The sequence below is a fragment of the Rhinopithecus roxellana genome, chromosome 1 (genome assembly GCF_007565055.1).
Source record: "Rhinopithecus roxellana isolate Shanxi Qingling chromosome 1, ASM756505v1, whole genome shotgun sequence".
Classification (NCBI taxonomy): Eukaryota; Metazoa; Chordata; class Mammalia; order Primates; family Cercopithecidae; genus Rhinopithecus; species Rhinopithecus roxellana.
Window position 1 is genome coordinate 100,520,967 of NC_044549.1, and position 26,093 is coordinate 100,547,059.

The 26,093-nt window shown below is 39.6% G+C and overlaps 1 protein-coding gene across 3 annotated transcripts in view; it reads right to left on the bottom strand.

The window, feature by feature from the left end:
- Positions 1–26,093, bottom strand: part of KCNAB1 (potassium voltage-gated channel subfamily A member regulatory beta subunit 1) — a 419,409-nt gene that overhangs the window by 252,680 nt on the left and 140,636 nt on the right. The window contains exon 1 of one of the 3 annotated variants that reach the window (XM_010365898.2): positions 5,154–6,293. The exons of 1 other annotated variant lie outside the window; for it this stretch is intronic. In XM_010365898.2, coding sequence (XP_010364200.1) covers positions 5,154–5,374 — 221 coding nt within the window. In that variant the 5' untranslated portion in view covers positions 5,375–6,293. Of the gene's footprint in view, positions 1–5,153; positions 6,294–26,093 lie in introns of those variants that run through there. One more of the 3 variants, XM_010365901.2, reaches the window with a different exon arrangement.

Below are 26,093 nucleotides of genomic sequence, written 5' to 3' on the forward strand. Positions count from 1 at the left end.
GCATCTGGTATCTGGTCTGAGTCTTTTGCATACAGTCCTGACTCTCTATAGGAAAACAGAGAGTGCCATGGAATTTAACATAAATTCTTATTCCATAGCTACAACTCTTAGATTTTTTGTGGGGGGAACAACTGCCAGATTAATCCTTTCTTAACAGAACGTTATAAGCAGACATCTTGCTTAAAAATCCTTACCAGTCCCTCCATTGCTGATGTTCCCTCGTGTCTAAATAGCTTACCCTCCATGGAGCCATATTCCAATCTCTTTTTACCACTACAAGATTCTTTCTCACCACTTGCCTGTATAAACCCTCTGAGTGAAAAAAAAAAAAAAAGCCAACCTCAATACATACTGTATTATGCCATTTATATTCTTGAAACAATAAAGTCATAGAGATGACTTGAAAATTAGTGGTTACCCAAGGTTAGAAATCGGAGAAGAGGGAGTGAATGTGGTCAGAAATGGATAGCATGAGGGAGCTTTGTGATGATGGAACAATTTTGATTGTTCATTGTGGTGATGGTTACACAAATCTATATATGTGATAAAAAATACATAGGCATATAACATGCAGACAAAAATGAATACATGTGTAACTGGTAAAACTGGAATAAATCCTACAGATTGTACCAATCCATATGGATCATCAGTTTCCTGGTTTTGCTATCATTGCTGTCGTTAAGCAAGATGTTTACCACTGGGGAAATTAAGGGCATATGGAAATTCCCTGTACTTCTTTTCTGTGCAAACTTCTGTGAATTTATAATTATTTCAAAAACAATTTTAATGGTAAAGTGTAGTTAGTTTAAAAAATGGGGAAAAATTGAAGTTTTTAGTGAAATTACAATGAAATTGGGCCCATCATATTCCAATTATTCTAAAACTAAAATAACAATTTCAGAATGAGGAGGAGGAAGGTTATCAGTACGAAAGTGCTCAATTCTGAATGACAGAAACTCTGAGACCATGTCAAACACCGGTAGCTGGATCATTCTAAAAAGTTATTTAAAAAAACAAAAACCAAACCAACCAAAGAAGTTAAAACAAACCAATGTGCCTTAACTTCTATTCGGAATGATTAGTTCTTCTTAGGATGAAAGGTTCATGTATATACCTACATCCATCATGTGAAAATCTATCATGTATGGTTGTAGAGTGTACACCAAACTAACACAGTGTAATGAAATCTGAGATTAAAAATAGACACAAAAATAGAACAAAGGAACTTTCATGCACTAACAAAGCACAACTGTGAAACTCTAAGAGTGAAAGGATGAAGAGAGTTTGGTTAATGGGTACAGACATACAGTGATATAGAAGAAATAAGTTCTAATGTTTGATAGCAGAGTAGAGTGAGTATAATGAACAATAATGTATTGTATATTTCAAAATAGCTAGAAGAGAGGACTTGAAATATTCCCAACACATAGAAATGATAAATACTGATGGTAATGGGTTCCCTAAATGCCCTGACTTGATCATTACACATTCTACACATGTAATATATAATATCACAGGTACCCCATAAATATATACAAATATTCTGTATTAAAAAAAAAAAACCCTCTAAGGAAAGGAAAAACCTTCTGAAGTCCTGTGTTATTTACCTACAGGATAGTCCTCAGTATACACATTAGGTGGGATCTTGTTCTGTTGGGTTGACAGTAGCTTTGGAATGCCAGAATGTTCTAGTAAATTTTTTTTTGTCTTCCACCTTCAAACAATAACCAGTTTTATGCAAGTTTCTTACACAGTGATGGTGTGAATATAATAGTGGCTTTAAGCATTTTATTCTTGCAGAATTCAGATGTTTTGCACAAGTATACATTAATTCTTTCTAAAATCTCAGTTTCATTAGTTACTGATTAATGGGTGGTAACCATAGGCTGTTATATTAGTTGGCTTTAAAAATCATAAGGCATTATATAAGTAGAAGGCATTCTACCTATTTATCAGGGACACACGTAGGTCCTCAGCTACCAGGTAGCACCATATACCTTAAAGAAGTCTCTAGGATAGCAAAATGGGTGGCAGACATAGGCACAATTACTCATGCCCCAAGATGCAATCATTAATTCTGGAACTGAAGCAGAGTTGGTAACTCAAAATGGATCAACTAAGTTGGACCAAGCATGACTATCACCCCTCCAAAAAAAAATAAAAACTTCTTTGAAATTTCTTATAATAGACAATTATATTATTTGTTTGTTTGGTTGTTTGTTTTCTTATTTATGGTCTGCTTCCTCAACCTGTACATAAGCCCCAGACTTCACCTGGCTTCTGCACCTTTGCATACCAGTTGAGTGAGTTTCCTGATATAGAATAGGTACCCAATAAATATTTGTTGACTATGATGAATGGATGAGTACCTCTTCATTAAACAACATTGCTGTTTGACAATTTTTGAGTTGTAGACCATTTTCAAATTATGCTGAAAGCAATAAACCCTTTCCTCAGAAAAAATGCACAAAAAGACTTTTTAAAAATCCTCTATTGGATTTATGGATCCCCTTTAAAGCTCTGCCCATGAAAACCATTTTCAAGGATGAAATTGTGACCACAATTAGCCACTAACTTTCCATTTTAGTTATTTCAGGCATTCTCCAGATGGCTTACCTAAACCAATTATCTTCCCTATTCTATGGCATTATTTTTGTATTTTCTGCTATTTGTTATCATTAACAAATAGTCCATATATGCACATTATATTTTAGCTAAAACAATGTAAAAAAGGATAATTTAGCTAATAAAAGTTACTCCTATCATTTTTTGTAAAGTACATAAAATCCTTCCCCTTTTAACCCTAAGAAAGCTTGGTGTACATTTGGCATCATTTCATAATCTCCTTCATAAAGGTCACTCAGAGTAGAATCTGAAACAGAAGAGTAAGTCACATTCACACACACACAGGCAAACCTCCTGACGGTTATAGATGGAGTGGTTTGGAATACGAGCACAGGTGAAGAAGAGGCATCTTGCTTGGTTACCTTAAGAAAGAAAGCATACTGAAGACCGCAGATGGCTAACTTTTTGTTAGAGTACTGTCTTCAGTTGTCAGTAATGAAAGGTGCCCAAGTGAACCTTGCTCACACTCTGAGCTTTTGGGAAGCAGAGAGTTATCACTCAACAGAGTTGAGCTGTGCCACCAGAAAAACCTTAATGGAAATCTCCTGACTTCCAAAGGCCTTCATAACAGCAAACTCTTCCAACACAATCAGCAAGCAACTATGAAACTCTGCCTCAAGAAATTAGTGATCTTACTTTGTATTTCTTCTGATTTACAAAAGTGCTGCTAAAGTACTAGAGGTCACAATTTAAACCACCTTCTGTGATCTGCCTCAACCCTGGAGGGTCCTGTTCCTGGGGACCTTGCCCAGGAAAGCAGCTGCTCATCTCCATCTCAGTAGCTGAAATGCATGCAGAGCAGGACTGTGTCCACAGGGCAGGGGCTGCGTGTGTGCCCCAGCAGCAGCTGTAGAAAACATCAGTGGACTCAAGACTACAGTCTCATTTAGAGAATTGTCATTGTGGTGCCCCACTCTCTCCATCACAGGGATGTCAGAAAAAGCAAAGCCACTCACATAGCTGATGCTTCAGTGAGTTGACCCGGGTCAGGCTGCTTACATTCGTACTGCAGCTGGGGCAAAAAGAGCTTTAGTTAAGGTTGTTTTGCTTTTTCCCACCCAAGGACGTTTTTTCTTAATGGCTCAAACATATATCAAAACAATAGTGCTTGACGTTTGTGCAATGAGAAACTTTCCTGCAACTCTGCAAAGAAACTTTTCTCAAGGGCGACTTTTATAAAAATAGGTTTAAATGCTTTATTTCAGCAACCCCACATGAGAAACACAGTGTTGCCTATGCATTCTTTTAATTAACTTCATCCTGTCCTAAAACCTGATTCCTAACAAAGACAAGAGATAGTAGATGTAGACAATTAACAAAATCATATCTGCAAACTGAAGTAACCAAAGTTTTTGGAAGATGTGTCAGTAGCTTCTCTCCTCTACATTCACAAACACTTTTAGAAACTAGAAGCAGAGTAGTTTTACAGAAATAAAGTCAGAGGGACTTGGTACAAAGCAAATGTAATGAGGAGGCAGGAGTCACATAATTGAATAATGAAATTTTCTACTTATCATATGTAAGTCATGCCCTATTAGACAGAGCATCCACTATTACCAGGATGATTCCAACTATGGAAAATAACATAGAGGATGCGGAAGCTTTAACATTTACGAGGAAACTAGTAGAATTGCAACAATTTACATTTTCTCCTTATTTCACAAGGTCTACATTTTATTTCAAGCAGTAATTTAGGCTTAAATATGGCAGTATTCAATCTAATTTATCATTATAGGTGGTTTTTTCTGCAAGAAAGCTTCTTTAAAAAGCTTTGTATAGCATTTGTTAACTTGGTCTTTCAAAAGAAAAATAAGTTCAGGCGCGGTGGTTTAATCCTGTAATCCCAGCACTTTGGGAGGCCAAGGCGGGTGGATCACTTGAGGTCAGGAGTTCGAGACCAGCCTGGCCAACATGGTGAAAGCTCTTCTCTATTAAAAATATAAAAAATAAGCCGGGTGTGGTGGCAGGCGCCTGTAATTCCAGCAACTCAGGAGGTTGAGGCAGGAGAATCGCTTGAACCCAGGAGGCTCTGTCCCAGGAGACAGAGCCCAGGTCACGCCACTGCACTCCAGCCTGGGGAACAGAGCAAGACTCTGTCTCAAACAAAACAAACAAAAGATAAATAAGAGAGCAGAACTATATGGGAAACTATTTCTGATAGCATAATCCCAGAAACTACAGTCTTTATCATAAAATAGAACAAACACATTTGCTATTGAAAAACTATACTGATCTGAATACCAGTTCCAGCAGTTGTGTTTTTTTCTGGGTACTGAAATGTACATAGTTCCTAAGATGTTCATAGGACTTTAGAATTATACAAAATGGGCCACATTTAAAAAAATCTTATACACACACAACCATCCTGGGTTTATTCATCCCCCTAAGGAGCTATTTTAGAAGCACCTGAGAATTCTGAAGTGAGCAACCCATTGATGAGTAAGTCACTTTTCAAAACCGATGGTCTGTCTCCACTGCACCTGTATAGAACCTGGATACCCCGCGCAGAGGGAATCTTACATGCATACCTATATTTCATGCCAGTCTGCTTTGCGGTGGACTCTTTGAGAGAAATGTGATGCTGAGGCGTGAACGTCCCCAGGCTGCGCGCGATGATAGCGACCGTGCGGAATTTGGCCCGGGCTGCGTTCACCACATTGGGGGCGGTGGAGCTCTGCTTGCTCAGAAGTCGGTCCTCACCATTCCGACTCTTCAAATTGTGCTCTGTGCAGGCTATGGAGACTTGCATTGCTTCCCCAGGCAGCGCACGGTCCCTCTCAGAACCCCAGAACACAGGCAGTCACGAGAGGTTGAGCAGTTGGGGGGATTCCTGCTTTTCTTTTAAGCCCTCCTTGCTCCCCCTTCCTGAGGATGCCGTCAGAGGAGTCCTGGCGGCTGACTTCCGAGTCAAGCCCACAAAGTGGCACAAGGGGCTGCGATGCAGGAAAGAGTCCCGGGGACCCAGAGAAGTAAACAGACGGCCCCGAAGTTGTCACAGCAGCTGGAGGGAGAATCAGGCTTGCAAATCTTCCCGGGCTGTAATCTCGGCTGATTAAACAGCCAAATCCATGCAGTGGGGAGGTTTTTACAGAAGCCTAGAGCTGAACATTCATGGTGACTGCACGCAGCCCTTCGCGGAGCCGGTCCGCGGTGTCTGAATGCGGGCTCGCTTCTGGGCGATGGCTCAAATCAGCGCAGGCTTACCGCAAGATGCGCCGCCAGAATCCCCTGGACCACAGGCAGGATGCTCAACTGGCGCGCGGAGCATCCCAAGAAGCAGCTAATCGCAAGCGGGTCCCCGCGGACTGGTGGTCTCCATCCACTCCGGCTGTCAGCTCCCTCCCGCCTCCGCTCCGGGAGGACGTGGGGGCTCCTCAAGACCCCTCCCCACTCATTCTCGAGCAAAAGCCTGGGTTGCTGAGCCTGCACTGACACGGGTTTGCAGCTGCACGGAGCAGCAGGCAGGTCCCTTTAAGGAGCTCTTTGCCTTTGTGTGCGATGGGAAGGCAAGGATCACTTGCACCAGACTCTTGCTGTAACGAATCGGGAGGGTTGCTCCATAAAAAGGGGCTCTGCCCAGACTCAGACCAAATCTGCTGCAGCACAACAGTTGGAACTGGGGGAAGACAGAGAGGGGGTGCTTCTGCCGCGGAACACGCCAGTGAATTAACACGTGAATACTCTGTGACTGGCTTGCTGAAACACAGCTCGAAATCCCTTTTATTAGCCTTGTCAGAGTTCCTTTCCTCTCTGCAAGTTATTTCTCAAGCAGATAAGTTTGAAGTTTCCTGAGATGCCACAGTGCAAATTTTTTGGAATCCACTCTGCTAACTTACTGCAAAATTTATTCTGGCTACCAGAGGAGGGACTGGGATGGGGGAGGAGCAGCAATCCGGCACCACCCAGGAGGGGGCTGCACTAGGTGTGCAGCAGGTCCACAGCACCACCCAGGAAGGTCCAGGCATGTGGCTGAGACCACATACACTGCCCATTCATCATCTGTGCCCAGCTATGAGGACAAGCACTATATCCTATCTCCAGGTCAGGTGGGCAGTAAGACATCCCTGGAGACTCTGAACCCACATGAGGCAGGAATGTTTTCTGATTTGATGTCAGGTGCAAAGCAATTCCTCAATAAATGTGACTGAACCAAACTAAGCATCAATTGGCTGGTAATTTACTTTCCATTTGAAGTGTATGGAAACCAAACCCCTCTCGCAGATTTACTTACAATAAAATTATGGCTTCTGCAAAATCAGCTTTCTAAATGTGGTTCCCAACAGACACTGCTGTCAAACAAAAAGAACCAGTATTTAACTTAACAATATTTCTGAATACCATCACTGTATTAGTCAATGAAGACCAATATGGAGAAAAAAGGAAGCACTGTCCCCCTCAAGGAACAGGCCATCTGGGAGGGAAGGACAAAATATTCAGCCTTAAAGGGTCTGACTAACAATGTTGGAAGGCATATTATGACATATCTGAATGAGTGGCATGGACACTAAGTACACTAGAGAAAGTACACTGGAGAAAGTTGTTCACTTTGATTCATTTCCCACACTTCTACCAAGTCCCTGACTTTACTTGTTTCTGGGCCACAAAGATGTGGCTGAAACAGAGGCTGGGCCCTCAAGAAGCTCATGGGTGCCCAGACGACCCTCCTAGAAGAATGAAACTTTACCTGGGACATGAAAAATGGGTTGAATTTGATTAGCAGGAGAGGAAGAAGGCAGTGATCCCAGGAGTTGCCAGGTTTGGACAGGACACACTATCTATGTGATTAAAAAAAGAGCTAGTCTGACCATTTCTTCCCACCTAAATTAAACTGTAGGAATAAAATTTTCAAGTAGAATATGTGCCTGTGTTGCCTTCTATTCCAAACATGAATTTTAACATTTTATAACCTGCAGATAAGATTTAAATCAGATTATAGAACCTCATCATTCATTCTCCACAACCTTCCCACTGTTTACTTTAAAAAATAAACATATTGACTAATGTTCAGTGATTGAGAAGTAACTTTAGAATGAGTGAGTGTTGTGGAAAGGAAAAAATAAGTCTGGGACCCCTTCTTGTATGCTCAGCTCTGAGGGAGGAGTCCTTGAAACATGTCTTTACTCCCTGGATAAACAACAGTGGGCAGAGAGGAGGACAGATCATTAGAACCTTTATTTTTTCACACTCAGCCGGCTCATCAGAGATGATCAATGTGAATTGGGAAAGGAGTCAAAATGAGAAGAGGAAGAAGTGGGAGGAATCAGAAGGAACAGCTCAGAAAAGGAAAAAAAATAAAGCAGTCTGGGAGGCGAGAGACAGTGAATGAATAATCATCGGACCAGAGGGGTCAGGAGCCAGGAAATTCAGCTTGGACACTGGCTGAGCGGGAGGAGATGTGTGGGTGGCTCAGAGATGAGGTGGAGTGCTGTCAGTTCCACAGGGAGAACAGAAGACCTTGAAGGTCTGGACGCTGTAAGCTGAAGTGGCTTTCAGCCTTGCCAAGAACTAGCAGAGCAATGCCTGAAAGCATAACCAACAGCAGAACAGGGAGTAGGTTATCAGAATGAAACATGCAAGGCAGAGGTGCCTCTTAGTCACCTTTTTATCCCCCATAGGACCAAGCAGAGTGCCTTGTGCATAGCAGGCCCTCACTCTATAAATAATTGAGAGAAGGAGATAAGAAAACAAAGAAAGGAAGAGGGAGGAAGAAAGGAAGGAAGGTAGGTGGATGGGAAGATGCCATATTCTTGGATAAACTTGATTCCTTAAAAAAAGAAAGAAAGAAAATCCTGCACGTTCTAGTTTAAGCACAGCCAGCTCACTTGAAAGGAGTGTATAATTGCCCCACATTCATGTCTGCACCTCTTGTGTGTAGATGAGTGTCCCAGCCTTTAGGACATGCCTCAAAGAAAATCAAAGAACTGAGGCCAGAGGATGCTCACAGTGCCAATCTCTTTCTGGCTGCCCACAGTGCACCTTTTCAGATCCGACACCACATGGGCATTCTGACTGCCAGCCAGCAGCTTGGTGGCTTCCCCCAGCCATGCTCCCCTTCCCAGCATTAACGGAGCAGTCGGTCTCAGGAGCCCAGATAACACTTGGCTGAGAAAATGCTCATTCTTAATAAGTTTGTGCTAAGAGGCCACATGCCAATTAGACTTGGAATATTTATCTTTTTATTGTCACATCATAAGATCGGGAAAAGTCTTCACTGTTATCATTTCAGATTTCAGTAAGACCCATAAACATAGATATAGATGTGGGTGTAAATATAGATTTAGGTATTGTTTTCAACTGGCTTGTGTTCCCTGCAAATTCATGTGTTGAAGCCCTAACCCCTACTACCTCAGAATGTGATTGTATTTTAAGATAGGACATTAAAGAGGTAACTGAGGGAAAGTGAGGTCATATGGGTGGGCCCTAACCCGATGTGACTGGTGTCCGTATAGAAAGAGGAGATTAGGACACAGATATGCGAACCCCATGGGAAGGCACAGGAGAAGATGATTGTCTATCAGCCAAGGACAGAAGCCTCAGAGAAAACCAACGCTGCAAGTACCTTGATCTTGGACTTCTAGCCTCCAGAATTGTGAGGAATTAATCTTCTGTTGTTTAAGCCACCTAGTCTGTGGTTCTTTGTTATAGCAGCCACAACAAATTAATATAGATATAGACATAGTTTGTTTTTACTTTAATTCTTATATCATTGCTCACAAGAAACTGTTGGAGCTCACTGATGAAGGTGCCTCTAAAAGTTATTAGATCATGATAACTATAATTATTATTCCACCCTATGCAACCTATATACAAAGTTGTATTTGGAGCTTTTTTTTTTTTTTTTTTTTTTTTGAGATGGAGTCTCCCTCTGCCACCCAGGCTGGTGACTCACTGCAACCTCTGCCTCCTGGGTTCAAGCAATTCTCCTGCCTCAGACTCCTGAGTAGCTGGGATTACAGTTGTGCACAACCACGCCTGGCTACTTTTTGTACTTTTAGTAGAGACAGGGTTTCACCATGTTGGCCAGGCTGGTCTCAAACTCCTTACCTGATCTGCCCATGTCAGCCTCCCACAGTGTTGGGATTATAGGCGTGGGTCACCGTGCCCAGCCTGGAGCTCTTTTTTGGAGCGCATTGTATATAGGATGTATAGAGTGAATGATAATGATAGTTATCATGATTTAATAATAAAGTGCTTGAAAATCACCTCTTCTTGTATCAAAAGCCACCATATAGAGGCTTTATTACTTTGTGAAATTGATTTCCTCTTGTTTTGTGGATACGCTGGGGTAGTTTTTTTTTTTAAAAAAAAAAAAAAAAAGATATGGAGGTTGCAACATTGCACAGGGCCAAATAATCACTTACTCTTACTCTTTGCCTGAGTCTCAGCTAGTCCCTATTTGTTATGTAACATGTGGAATTCTTTGGCATTAATGTCTCCCATATTGGGTCATGGTGATAGAGCTGGTTAGGAACAGATCACAGGCTACATAACTCATATGCCAATGCCCTGGCTCCTCATGATCATCTTAGAGTCTTCATGGTAACTCAAAGGACTTTAGGGTGTGGAATCAGCTGGAGTTGGGTGTGAATCCCAGCTCTACTCTGCCCCTCCTTCCTGTGTGCCATTGAGCAGGATGCTTAACCTCCCTGAGCCTCAGTATCCTCAGAGAGATAAAATAGTGCAAGAACGTGGTTCTCCAGGAAAGGTGCTATCATTATCAACTCCATTCTACAGATGAAGAAACATGACACTTAGAGAAGTTAAGTAATTTGCCTAAAGTGACACAGGCACACTCAAATTTAACTTGAGGCAGCCTACCTCCGGAGACTTGGTTCTTACCCACTGTGCACAGTGATCCTCACTGCAAGAACTTTCTTATGACAGGGGCTTTAAATCATGTCATTTTATGAATATAGTTTAAAAGAAACCCCGATATTTTTGTAAGTGATAGAAATAATTTCCATTTAAAAAGAGTAAAGATTTTAGAACAACTAAATCACCTATGCTTGGTAGCTTTTGAGGATGTCTGTTATCAACATGTTCAAATACTTCATGATACTTTATTCCTGTTGCTCAAAAAAATTTTTTTTCCAATCACCTGGCAAGTTACTGATTGATTCAATTTCTTGCCAGTAAAGTCAGAACCAAACATTTTTTACTGGGTCCACTCAGAACTTATGGTTTATATTCCATTGGAAACCACAGCCAACAGGGGACAGAAAACACTCAGTTATGCAGCCAGGCAAAATTGGGTTTATCCAAAACAGAAAAGAATGCTAATATTAGAAGAATTTTAAACATGCAAGTATACAGATGGCAAGCCACTTTTTGTGGCTATCATTTGTGATTAAAAGAAGAATCTAGGATGCAAGTTTGCTATTCATTAGAAATTATTAAAATGTGGGTTTGAAGAGTAATTTATTATATTCTGAAAAATTGAACCAGCCATAAAAATTAGTATGGGCCCACATTTGCAGGAGTACAGCATTTTGAATAACAGGCAAAGTAAAATGGAGAGGCCATATTGGAAATACTCAAGGCTCTGCTGAATAGAACAAATTTCCAGATGTCTACCCTCCTATTTCCCTGGAAAAACAGGCTCACCAGAGAACCTCCACTGAGAAACTCTGAAGGCAGGCTTAATACAGATTTTCTCACACTACCAGCCACATGTCCAGAACCACAGCATAATTAATCAAAGAATAGGTGTGCTTTCCAATTAACATTTAAAGTATATCTACAGCCACTGATGATTATTTCCTGAATTTGAACACTCTGACATAGAAGACCTCTGTTATTTATCCATCACTTTATATGCTCGAGGCAAGGTGCCATAGTGTTATAGGAAGCAAGTGTGAAAAATAGGAAATTCAGGCTGGGTGCGGTGGCTTACACCTATAATCGCAACACTTTGGGAGGTCAAGGCAGGTGGATTGACTGAGCTCAGGAGTTTGAGACCAGCCTGGGCAACACAGTGAAACCCTGTCTCTATCAAAAAATATAAAAAATTAGCTGGGCATGATGGCCCGTACTTGTGGTCCCAGGCACCCAGGAGGCTAAGGTAGGAGGATCACTTGAGCCTGTGAGGCAGAGGTTGCAGTGAGCCAAGGTCATGCCACTGCACTCAATCTGGTGACAAAGTGAGACCCCCATTCCCCCCACCAAAAAAAGAAATTCACAATTCAGACTATTTTGTTCAGGCCTCTTCATGGTAGTTAATTTAGGAAAAAATAATGACACTTGTAAAAAATAAACTGACCATGTGTCCCTGTCTCCTCACAGTGCTATGTCCAGGTTCTAGACAAGCTTATGAGAAATTATTAGTCATTAGTATAATTTTTGCCATTGTCTTATGTTAGAACAAGATGGCATAAATATTGGCCATGTCTTTGGATAAGAGATTTTTCTAAAGACCTTAACCCACAGATAATTTGTTTTCAAAGATAAGTGGAATTATTATATCTCATCTACTGTAAAATAATGTCAACCCAAATACACGTTTATTTTATATACCACTAAAATAAAAAATGTGGTCAGTTATGACATAATGCTTTCTTATCCCTTATTTTTTTATTTTCAATTCATCAAAAGAATCTTTTTAAACTCAGTCTGCCTCCCTCCAATTTCGCTCTTGTACATATATAAAAGGAAAATATGACAGAAATAAATTGGTTAAAGTATTTCCAAATTTGTTTACATTCAGAATTTGAAATTATGAATGTTTTACTGAGCATTATTAATATCCATGTCTTTCCACACAGCCATCCTTTGTGTTGATGATGTAGCATTGTTTTTGAAAGCATGCTCAACTTTTGTCTCTGAGACTTTTTTCCAATCTGGTGACACCGACTCTGGGAGTTTTGATGCACAACTTACAGGCATTAGCAACCGGATCATGACAGCTGCCTGGCCAGCAGCACTTAAAAATGATTTCACAATTTCAGCAAAATTTTAAAAATATGCTTCAAAGAATTGATGAACTATGATGATTTCTAAAATGGTATATTATGAATTCCCATTTTATGGCAATTTAAATCTAAAATACTGCAAATTAAATGAAGGAGGGAAGGAAAAAAGAAAATGTTTTTTGAGCACCCGCTCTGCTGTAAGCACTGTGTTAAAAACTTCCACATCCATTACCTCATTTCAAAGGAAAGGGGAAAAAATAGACTTCGTGAAGCATCTGACTTAATTGGACTCAAAACTACCTATTCTACAGGTGGAGTTACATAAACATTTATCTTCACCCTTGAAAACTACAGTGAACCAGACTCTGGAAGAGCTTCCCACATAAAGCTAACCTTGCATGATGGGATGGAGAAAAATATCTAACCTGAAGGTCTTTCAAGAAATAAATTATCGGGAGGCTGAGGCAGGAGAATGGCGTAAACCCGGGAGGCGGAGCTTGCAGTGAGCTGAGATCCGGCCACTGCACTCCAGCCTGGGCGACAGAGTGAGACTCCATCTCAAAAAAAAAAAAAAAAAAAAAAAAAAAAAAAAAAAAAAAGAAAGAAAGAAAGAAATTAATAAGTCAAAATTTATTTGTTTCTGTTCATATTTGTTCATTTGTCAGATCACAGAAAATTAATATAGGAGACGCTCTCAACTTTTTATCACAGTTAAAATGAAATGCATTTTGGGAACATAAATGTTCTATCACCTCACACCTGTTGCTATCCATCAAAAGGACAAGAGATAACAAGTATTGGCAAGGATGTGGGAACTCTTGTACACTGTTGGTGGGAATGTAAATTAGTACAACCACTATGGAAAATGATATGGAAGTTCTTCAGCAAAGTAATAATAGAACTACTATGTAACCCAGCAATCCCACTACTGGGTATATACCCAAGGGAGATGAAATCAGCATCTTGAAGAGATACCTGCACTCCTGTGTTTATTGCAGCACTATTCACAATAGCCAAGATGTGGAGGCAATCTGAGTGTCTGTCAATGGATGAATGGATTTTTTAAAATGTGGTATGTATACAATGGAATATTATTTAGCCCTTAAACAGAAGAAAATTCCACCATTTGCAACAATGCAGATGAACCTGGAGGACATTATGCTAAGTGAAAAAAGCTAGAAACAGAAGAACAAATACAGGCACACCTCACCTTAATGTGTTTTGCTTTATTGCACTTCACACATATTGTATTTTTTATAAACTGAAAAGTTGTGGCAACTCTGCATGGAGCAAGTCAATTGGTGCCATTTTTCCAATAGCACACACTCACTTCATGTCTCTGTGTCGTATTTTGGTAATTCTCACAACATTTTAAACTTTTCATTATTATTACATCTGTTATGCTGATCTATGATCAGTGATCTTTGATGTTACTACTGTCATTATTTTGGGTGCCACAATCTGTACCCATATAAGATGACAAATTTAATTGATAAATGTTGTGTGTGTTCTCCCTGCTCTACTGATCAGCTGTTCCCTCATCTCTCTCTTTTTCCTGTGGCCTTTCTATTCCCTGAGATACAATAATATTGAAATCAGCCCAATTAATAACCCGACAATGGCCTCTCAGTGAAAGGAAGAGTCACACGTCTCTCACTTTAAATCAAAAGCTAGAAATTATTAAGCTTAGTGAAGAAGGCATGTCAAAAGCCGAGACAGGCCAAAACCTAGGCCACTTTTGCCAAACAGCCAAGTTGCGAATGCAAAGGAAAAGTTCCTGAAGGAAATTAAAAGTGCTTATCTAGTGAACACATAAATGATAAGAAAGCAAAAGAGCCTTATCGCTGATAGAGAAAAAGTTTTAGCGGTCTGGATAGAAGATCAAACCAGCCACAACATTCCCTTAATAAAAATCATAATCCAGAGCAAGGCCATAATTCTTTTCAATTCAAAAGGCTGAGAGAGGTGGGAAAGCTACAGATGAAAAGTTTAAAGCTAGCAGAGGTCGATGCATGAGTTTTAAGGAAAGAAGCCATCTCCATAACATAAAAGTGTAAGGTGAAGCAGTTAGTGCTAAATAGAAGCTACAGCAACTTATCCAAAAGATCTAGCTAAGATAATTATTAACGAAACTAAACAACATGTTTTCAATGTAGACAAAATAGCCTTCTTTTGTAAGAAGATGCCATCTAGGACTTTCATAGCTAAAGAGGAGAAGTAAATGATGGTCCTCAAAGCTTCAAAGGACAGGCTGACTCTCTTAATAGGGGCTACTGCAGCTGGTGACTTTTAAGCTGAAGCCAATACTCATTTACCATCTCCAAAACCCTAGGGTCATTAAGAATTATGCTAAATCTACTCTGCCTGTGCTCTAAATGGAACAACAAAGCCTGGACGACAGCACATCTGTTTACAACATGGTTTGCTGAATGTTTTAAAGCCAACTTCTTAGACTTACTCCTTAGAAAAAAAAGACATATTTCAAAATATTACCATTCATTGACAATGCACCTGGTCACCCAAGAGCTCTGATAGAAATGTACAAAGAGATTAATGTTGTTTTCATGCCTGCTAATACAACATCCATTCCACAACCCATGGATTAAGGAGTAATTTTCACTTTCAAGTCTTATTATTTAAGAAATGCATTTCATAAGGCTACAGCTGCCATACATAGTGATTTTATGATGGATGTGGGCAAAATAAACTTAAAATCTTCTTGAAAAAAAGCTCACCATTCTAGATGCCGTTAAGAACATTTGTGATTTATGGGAAGATGTCAAATATCAACATCAGCAGGAGTTTGAAAGAAGTTCATTCCAGCCCTCATGGATGACTTCAATGGGTTCAAGACTTCAATGGAGGAAGTAACTACAGATACAGTAGAAATAGCAAAGAAAACTAGAATTAATAGTGGGGGCAGAAGATATAACAGAATTGATGCAATGGACATGAACAGATAAGGAGTTGGTTCTTACGAACGAGCAAAAAAAAGTAGTTTCTTAAGATGGAATCTACTCCTTGTAAACATGCTATGAATATTATTGAAATGACAACAAATGATTCAGAATATTCCATAAGCTTAGTTGATCAAGCAGTGGCAGAGTTTGAGAGTATTGACCTTAATTTTGAAAGAAGTTTTATTATGAGTAAGATGCTGTCAAATAGCATTGCTTGCTATAGAGAACACTTTCATGAAAGGAACAGTCAACTGATACGACAAATTTCATTGTCATCTTAAGAAATTGCCACAGCCACCCCATCCTTCAGCAACCACCATTCTGGTCAGTCAGCAGCCATCAACATCAAAGCAGAACCCTCCACTAGCAAAAAGATTACTTACTGAATGCTCAGATGTTCATTAGCACTTTTTGGCAATAAAGTATTTTTAAATTAAGGTGTGTGCATTATTTTTAGACATGCTATTGTATATTTAATATGACCACATTGTAATATAAACATAACTTTCATATGCACTGGGAAACAAACAAACTTATGGGAATATTTTCTTTATTCTAGTGGTGTGAACTGAATTCGCAATATCTCCAAAGTATATCTGTACTGTCTGATCTCACTTACACATGAAATCTGAAATAGTCAAACTCATAGAAGTAGAGAGTAGAATGATGGTTGCCAGGAGCTTTGGACAAGGGAAATGTTGAGATGTTAGTTAAAGCGTACAAAGTTTCTGTTATGCAAGATGGCTAAGTTCCGGAGATCCGCCGACAGCATGGTGACAGAAATTAACAATGCTGCATTGTATACTTGAAATTTGCTAAGAAATTAAATCTTAAATGTTCTCACCAGAAAAAAATAAAAGAAAAAGAAAATGGTAACTATGTGAGAAGACAAACATGTTAATTACCTTGGTTGTGGTGATTATTTCACAATGTATGCATATGTCAAATCATCAAGTTATACACCTTAAATATATGTAATTTTACTTGTCAATTATACCACAATAAATCTGTAAAACAAAAATCCAGGAAATGTTCAATAACTTTTGACAGAACTACTTAGTGGTAGAGTTTGAGCCATCATCCAGGTATCCTGACTGATATTCAAAGACACTTTTGACTACATCGCAGCTAGTTATTTTTTATTTAAAACCTTCAAATCTGTCATTAAGATTTTGTCAAATAAATTTCCTAGTTAAAAGAAAAGAAAAGTTCTTACCTTATGCTCCAAGTACTGTATTTTCTGGTTTTTACAATGTCCATGCAATTACTCTTGTAAGTCAAATGAAATAAAATAAGTATTTTTTTATAAAGGTATCCCAAGTTCCTAATGGAAAAGTTGAGGAAGCATAGGTAATTTCTCTTAACCATGTGTGAAACTTGGTTACAGAGCAGGGAAAGAACAGGGATACATGGAAGAAAGAAGGAGAAAATGTCATTGGGTAATCCAGATTGTCAGTGTCTTCTTGGCTTTGGTGTTTATTTCCCATGCATAGTTTTGTGGTTTTTGTAATTGATATTATTGTTGTTCATGTATATAGTTGAGGATTTTTCAAGGTATATATCAGTTACCCCATGCCTTTCTTTTCTATTTGTCCATTTGTCTTTTCCTTTTTGTGTATCATCTATCCTTAAGTCAACTATTAATATTTGTCATCACCATCATCCATATGCATTTTTTGTTGCTCAAGTGACAAATTCTATACCTTGGTAAGGGAAAAAGGTAGAAAATTCAGCCCTCTTCATGGGACTCACTTCCTACTTGGGGAGTACACAGATATTCATGGATGACTAGCTGTATATTCTCTATGTCAGAATAGGTGCAATAGCTGATACACACTTCAGAGGAAGAGGGAGAGACCACTGTGGGTTGGGGCAGTTCGAGAGACTACAGTGATGTCAGAAAAAATCTCGAGAAGGTGGAGCAAGGTGCCTGTATAGAAGCCTCCATTGATGATCCTCCCCACAGGAACACCAAATCTGACAACTATCTACACACACACAAAAACAGCTTCATAAGAACCAAACATCAGCTGAGAAATGACAGTACCTGGTTTTAACTTCATATCGCTGAAAAAGGCAGTGAAGAGGGTAGGAAAGACAACTGTGAATTGCTGACACCACCCTTCTCCCACCCCACAGCAGCAGCTGCATGGCATGGAAAGAGAATCTGTGTGCTTGACGGGGGAGAGTGCAGCAATTGTAAAACTTTGCACTGGAACCCAGTGTTGTGCTGTCACAGAGGAAAGCTACACTGGGCAGAACTCAGCCAATGCCCACAGAGGGAGCATTTAGACCAGGCCTAGCCAGAGGGGAATTACCCATCCTAGCAGTTGGAACTTGCTTTTTGGCAAGCCTCACTGCCAGGGGGTAAAGTGCTATGGGGATCTAAATAAACTTGAAAGGCAGTCTAGGCCATAAAGCCTGCAATTCCTGGGCAAGTCTAAGTGCTATGCTGTGCTCAGAGCCAGTGGATTTGGAGGGCATGTAACCTAGTGAGACACCTGCCAGAGCAGCTAAGGGAGTACTTTTTCTACCCCTTCCCCACTCCCAAGCAGTACAGCTCACAGTTCCAAAAGAGACCCCTTTTTTTCACTTGAGGAAAGGAGAGGAGAGGGAAGAGTAAAGAGAACTTTGTTTTAAAACTAGGGTATCAGCTTGGCCATAGTAGGTAGGGCAGCAGGCAGATTTGCAAGTCCCCCTTCCCAGGACCTAGCTTCCAGATGACATTTCTAGACAAACCCTGGGCTAGGATGGAACCTGTTGCCTCTAAGGAAAGGAACTGTTCCAGGCAGGATTCACCACCTGCTGACTAAAGAGTCCTTGAACCCTGAATAATCAGCAACAGTAACCAGGTAGTATACACCAGGGGCTTGGTTAAGACTCTGAGACATGCTGGCTTTAGGTGTGACCCAGCATATTCACAGAAGTGGTGGCTATGAGAAGAGATTCCTTCCGCTTGAGAAAAGGAGAGGGAAGAATAAAAGGGGTTTTGTCTTGCAGCTTAGGTACCAGCTTGGCCACAGTGGGAAGAAGCACCAAGAGGGCTCTTGGCATCCCTAATTCCAGACTTTGGCTCCTGGAAAGCATTTCTGGACCTACCCTGGGCCAGAGGAGAGCTCACTGCCATGAAGGTGGAGTCCCAGGCCTGGCAGCATTCACCACAAGCAGACTGAAAAGCCCTTGTGTCTTAAGGGAACACTGGTGGTAGCCTGGGAATATTGCGCACAGGCCCATGGTAGTGGTGAACATGGCGAGAGACTCCTCTGCCTGGAGAAAGGGGAGGGAAGAGTGGGAAAAACTTTGTCTTGTGTTTTTGTTGCTAGCCTAGTCGCAGTAGAATAGAGTGCCATCTAGATTTCTAAGGTATCTGACTCTAGGCCCTGACTCCTGGACAACAACTCTGGACCCACCTGGGGCCCAGGGGAACTCACCACCACCCTGAAGGGAAGGACAAAAGACTGCCTGGTTTTGCCACCAATTGATTGTAAAGCCTGAAGTCCTTGAGCAAACATAGGCAGTAGCCAGTTAGTGATTACAGCAGGCCTTGGGCAAGTCTCAGTGCTGTGCTGACTCCAGGTCAGACTGAGTACAATCCCAGTGGTGGTAGCCACAGGGGTGCTGGTGTCACTCTTCCCCCAGGCCCACACAGCTCACACAGAGAGAGACCTTCTCTGTGTGGGAGAAAGTAAGGAAAGAGAACAAGAGTCTTTGCCTGCTAATGCAGAGAATTCTTTTAGATCTCATACAAGACCACCAAGGCAGTACTTCTACGAGTCTACAAGAACTACAGTGTTACTTGGCCCGAGGAGTCCCTTAATGCAGATATGGCTGCAGTGACCAAAAACTTAGATCACAACACCTAAGACTCTTTAAATACCTGAAAAGCCTTCCCAAGAAGGATGGGTACAGATAAGCCCAGGCTGCAAAGACTATGATAAATACCTAACTTTTCCATGCCCAGACTCTGGTGAACATTTACAAGCATCAAGACCATCTAGAAAAACATGACATCACCAAATGAACTAAATAAGGCACCAGGGACCAATCCTGGAGAGAGAGAGAGATTTGACATTTCATACAGAGCATTTGAAATAGCTGTTTTGAGGAAACTCAATGAAATTCCAGCTAGCACAGAGAAGGAATTCAGAATCCTATCAGATAAGTTTAACAAAGAAATTGAAATAATTAAAAATACTCAAGTATAAATTCTAGAGTTGAAAAATGAAGTTAACATACTGAAGAATGCATTAGAGTCTCTTAACAGCAGAATTGATCAAGCAGAGAAAAGAATCAATAAGCTGGAAGACAGGCTATTTAAAAATACACGGTCAGAGGAGACAAAAGAAAAAGAATATAAAAGAGTAAAACACATCAACAAGATCTAGAAGATAGCCTCAAAGGGGCAAATCTAAGAGTTACGGGCCTTAAAAAGGAGCTAGATAGACAGGGGTAGAAAGTGTATTTAAAGGGATAATAACAAATAACTTCCCAAATCTAGAGAAAGATACCAATACTCAAGTACAAGAAGGCTATAGAACACCAGGCAGATTTCACCCAAAGAAGGCTGCCTCAAAGCCTTCAATAGTCAGACTCCTAAAGGTCAAGAATAAAGAAAGAATTCTAAAAGCAGCAAGAGAAAAGAAACAAATAACATATAATGGAGCTCCAATACATCTAGCAGCAGACTTTTCAGTAGAAGCCTTACAGGCTCAGAGAGAGTGGCATGACACATTTAAAGTGTTGACAGAAAGAAAACTTTTATCCTAAAATAGCATACCTGATGAAAATTTCCTTCACACATGTAGAAGAAATAAAGACTTCCCCAGACAAATAAAAGCTGAGAGATTTCATCATCAGTCCTGTCCTATGAGAAATGCCAAAGGGAGTTTTTTTTTTTTTTATCTGAACGAAAAAGATATCAATGAGCAATAAGAAACCATGTGAAGATACAAAACTCACTGGTAACAGTAAGTACACAGAATATTATGACTCTGTAATTATGGTGTATAAACTACTCATATCTTAAGTAGAAAGATGAGAAGATGAAATGATAAAAAATAATAACTACGAGAACTTTTCTAGACAGCGCAATAGCATATAAATAGAAACAACAAAAGTTACAAAACAGAGAAACAAAATTATAGAGTTTTATTAGCTTTCTTTTTGCTTGTTTTTTACTTTGTTTATACAATCAATGTTAAATTGTCATCAGTTTAAAATAATGAGTTATAAGATATTAATTGCAAGCCTTATAGAACCTCAAATCTAAAAACATACAACAGATACACAAAAAATAAAAAGCAAGAAATTAAAACATACCACCAGAGAAAATCACCTTCACTCAAAGGAAGATAGAAAGGAAGAAAAGAAGGAAGACCACAAAACCACTAGAAAGAAAATAACAACATGGCAGGAGTAAACCCTTATTTATTAGTAACAACATTTAGTGTAAATGGACTAAACTCTCCAGTCAAAATACATAGAGTGCCTGAATGGATTTTTTTTTTTTTTAAATGTGGCTGATGGCTCATGCCTGTAATCCCAGCAATTTGGGAGGCCGAGGTGGGTGGATCACGAGGTCTGGAGATTGAGACAATCCTGGCTAACACAGTGAAACCCTGTCTCTACTAAAAATAAAAAAAATTGGTTGGGCGTGGTGGCGGGGGGCCTGTAGTACCAGCTACTCAGGAGGCTGAGGCAGGAGAATGGCGTGAATCTGGGAGGTGGAGCTTGCAGTGAGCCGAGATTGCACCACTGCACTCCAGTCTGGGCAACAGAGTGAGATTTCATCTAAAAAAAAAAAAAAGCAAGCCCCAATGATTTGTTGCCTGCAAGAAATGTACTTCATATATAAAGACACACATAGACTGAAAATAATAAAGGGATGGAAAAAGATACTCCATGCAAATGGAAACCAAAAGAGAACAAGAGTAGCTACACCTGATTCAGACAAAATAGATTTCAAGACAAAAATCATAAAAAGAGACAAAGAAGGTCATTATATAATGATAAAGAAGTCAACTCAGAAAAAGGATACAATAATTGTAAACATATATGCAACCAGTACTGGAGCACCCAGATATATAAATAAATATTATTAGCACTAAAATAATATCTGAAGACTTCACCACCCCACTTTCAGCATTGGACAGATCATCTAGCCAAAAAAAGTCAACAAAGAAACACCAGATTTAATCTGTCCTATAGGCCAAGTATACCTAATAGTTATTTACAGAGCACTTCATCAAATGGCTACAGAATACACATTCTTCTTGCCAGCACATGGATCATTCTCAAAGATAGACCATATGCATATGTTACACCACAAAACAAGTCTTAAAATATTCAAGAAAAACTGAAATAATATCAAGTATCTTTTCTGACCACAATGGAATATGGCTAGAAATCAACAACAAGAGGAATTCTGGAAACTATACAAACACATGGAAATTAAACAATATGCTCCTGAATGACAAATAAGAACAGCATTATACTGGCACAAAAACACACATATATACCAATGGAACTAAATGTAGAACCCAGAAACAAATCCATACATCTAGAGTGAAGTTATTTTTGACAAAGGTGCCAGTAACATTCATTGGGGAAAAGGACAGTCTCTTCAATAGATAGTGCTGGGAAAACTGGATATCCACATGCAGAAGAATAAAACTAGGTCGTTATTTTTCTCCGTGTACAAAAATCAAATCAAAATGGATTAAAGACTTAAATCTAAGACCTGAAACTATTAAACTGCTACAAGAAAACACTGAGGAAACTCTCCAGGACATTGGACTGTGCAAAGATTTCCTGAGTAATACCACAACAAACACAGACAACCAAAGCAAAAATGGACAAATGGGATAACATCAAGTTAAAAAGCTTTTTGCACAGCAAAGTAAACAGCCAACAAAGTGAAGAGATAACTGGGAGAAAATATTTGCAAACTCTCTATCTGACAACAGATTAATAACCAGAACATATAAGAAGCTCAACCAACTTTAGAGGAAAAATTCTAATAATCTGATTTTGAAAGTGGACAAAATATCTGAATCTCCAAAGGGACATATAAATGGCAAACTGGTATATGAAAAGGTGCTCTACATCATTGATCATCAGAGAAATGCAAATCAAAACTACAATGAGATATCATCTCACCCCAGTTAAAATGGCTTTTATCCAAAAGATAGGCAATAACAAATGCTAGAGAGGGTGCGGAGGAAAGGAAACCCCTACAACTGTTGGTGGGAATGTAAATTAGTACAGCCACCATGTAGAATAATTTGGAGGTTTCTCAAAAAACTAAAAATAGAGCTACTACATGATCCAGCAATTCCACTGCTAGGTATATACACAAAAGAAAGGAAATCAGTATATTTAAGAGATGTCTGCACTCTCATGTTTATTGTAGCACTATTCACATAGTCAAGATTGGAAGCAACCTATGTGTCCATCAAAAGATGGATGGATAAAGAAAATGTGGTACGTATACACAATGGAGTTTTACTCAGCCGTAAAAAATAAAGAAATTCCATCATTTGCAACATGGAGGTCATTATGTTAAGTGAAGTAAACCAGGCACAGGAAGAAAAATTTCATGTTCTCATTTATCTGTGGGACCAAAAAATTAAAACAATTGAACTGATGGAGACAGAGAGTAGAACGATGGTTACCAGAGGCTGGGAATTGTAACGTGGGGTGGGGAGGAAATGCGGGTGGCTAATGGATTAAAAAAATAGAAAGAATGAATACAATCTAGTATTTTATAGCACAAGCAGGTAACTATAGTCAATAATAATTTAATTATACATTCTAAAATAATTAAGAGTATACTTGGATTGTTTGTAACACAAAATATAAATGCTCAAGGTGATTACCTTGATGTGATTATTACACATTGTAGGCCTCTATCATGATATCCAATATACCCCATAAATATATACACCTAATATGTACCTGTAAAATTTTTTTAAAAAATTTAAAAAGCAAAGAAAACATCTGGCCAGTAAGGGCAGAAAAGAACCTGGGCAAAGATAGAGAACAGGGGAGGGAGACTCTACCAGCAGAGAGAGCAGCTTCAATGGCGAGACTGAGTGGTCTATCAGGGAATAACGAGCAAACCGTGTTGGAGGGAAACTCATTTGGACAAAGGATTTACGTAATAAGTGATGCAAAACAATGTACATAAATCATCTTGGACTTGTTGAGGACAGCCTGGAATAAAGGATCAGGTGAGAACTCCTCCCTCTAGGCAACTGGGGCAGAATGAAGGAAAAAGTTTTATCAAGGATTATGGTCTGGGGTCAAGGGTATAAATAGTATTTTAGGCAGATCAATCTGGTAACCAGGCATAGGGTGGCCAGAGGGTGTAAAAGACTCAAGCAGGAACACCAGAAGGAGATAACTAGAGTCAGCCAGCCATGCCATAAGGTAAAATCTGTTAAAGGAAAAACGATGCTTCTACTGTCAGTTCTAACAAGAATATAATGGGAAAATGTTCACTATGCACTATGAACTGAAAAAGCAGTCCATAAGATATGTAAAATGTAAGACTGTTTTGATGTAAGCAAAAAGTATGTATCTCTGTAGAGAACAAAAGATATACTATATACTGAAATATTATCAGTAGTTATCTGTGTGGATGGTGGGATTAGGTGCAATTTTTAGTGCCTTTATTTTGTTAGTATTGTATTTTATTTTCTGCTGTGAGTACATATCACTTTTGCATATGGAACCAAAGAAAGTCATACCCAGAAAAAAGAAATAATGCTTTCTGTAATGGGGAGCCTGTAGGTGTAAATATTCTGAAGGGCAGACCAATGACTTTTTTCTGTTTATTTCACCACATCCAGTAGTGTGGGATAAATTTCACTAGGCAGACTCAGTTTACTTTTTAATAAACAAGCATCTGGGGGCAGATTATCCAGAATATGAACACTGAGCTTTGCTGACTGATGTGGAAGAATTTAGCAAGTCACATCACTGTTTATTTGATTCTCTGTAGATCTGATATGGATTGCTGTTGAGGAGTCAGGCAGGGAATGGTCTGGTCCACTAAGGACAGCAATAATTATGCATGGAATATTAAAGGAATTTTCTGCAGTAATGACTTTGTGAATTCTATTAACCTGAGCCTTTTTAACCCTCTCTATAGTTGGCCTCTAGTAAAGAAAAGAGAAGCTATAGTCCATAGTTAATCAAAGTAATGTGAGCTGAGCTCCTTGGGAGCAAAGGACATGTCTCAGTCTATCACACAGGTGTGCAGAGAGGTGCTTTATGAATTCCTATTGAATGAAAAAAGGGATTTAAACCAGCCTCTGGGATAGTGACTTAACTGGATGGGAATATTCTATGCAGAAATTGAATCATTATGCTAAAATGTCTAGGTTATCTCTAATAACAGTAGTGTGTCCCCAGTATTTTGCTTTTATTCTTTGCCCTTCACTCTACTTGATTTTACATAGTTCTATGGTAATGATGGAGAGAAAATGGGAGTAATGCAGCATGGTGTTTCTGTGTAGATGTTTGGAATATTGGCAGAGGGGTAGGAATGAGGAAGGGGCTGGAATAATGAGAAAAAATTAGCTAAAGTCAAATGCAGGAGAAGATTTGAAGAGAGGCATAAAGCTTAAGCTTAATCTGCTCACTAAATTCCAAGGGGAGGTGGTTGATCAGTTTTGGGAAAAGTTCAGGGTATTATTTATATGCACAGTTTTTGTTTGTTTGTTTGTGTTTTTGTTTTTTGAGACAGAATCTCGCTTTGTTGCCAGGCTGGAGTGCAGTGATGCAATCTTGACTCACTGCAACCTCCGCCTCCTGGGTTCAAGCAATTCTCCTGCCTCAGCCTCCCGAGTAGCTGGGACTACAGGCATGAGCTACCATGCCCAGCTAATTGTTGTATATTTAGTAGAGATGGGGTTTCACCATGTTGGCCAGGATGGTCTCAATCTCCTGACCTCGTGATCCACTTACCTCAGCCTCCCAAAGTGCTGGGATTACAGGCATAAGCCACCATGCCTGGCCTCACAGGTTTTAGAGATTAGCATATGGGCATATCTTTTGGGATCTACAATCCAACTAACTATAGTCAGTTTGGGGAAAGCATGGGTCAATAGAAGAATTCTCATGAATCAAATACGGGCAGGTGAGCCTGCCCATACCCCACATAGAGGCCCTTTTCCCAGGGATAGCAGTTTTGGCTCAGGTATGGAGAATCACATCCACATAAAAGAATCCACATGAAAGGGTCACCAATCACCACACTCATGGTGAAAATGGAATGGCCCACTGAATCAGGGCCTCTTTGGGAGAAGTACTGACCCAGGGATAGGGAGATAATGACAAATGGCCTACTTAGGAAGTAGAAGTAGCGAGATGGAAGCTTAGGGAGTAGAATGGATGAATGGATGGAAGCAGGATGGAAACTATAGACATGCAAGTTGTGGAAAAAACAGCAAGCAATGATAAAACCCCTAAAAAATAATGGGTTTGTTATTATTTTCACCATTTTCCTAAGCAAGAGTACCCCAAGTTTTTAAATGAATATCTTCCTTGTTTGTGAAAGCTTGAACTATCATGTCCCCAGATGTAGATATTGAAA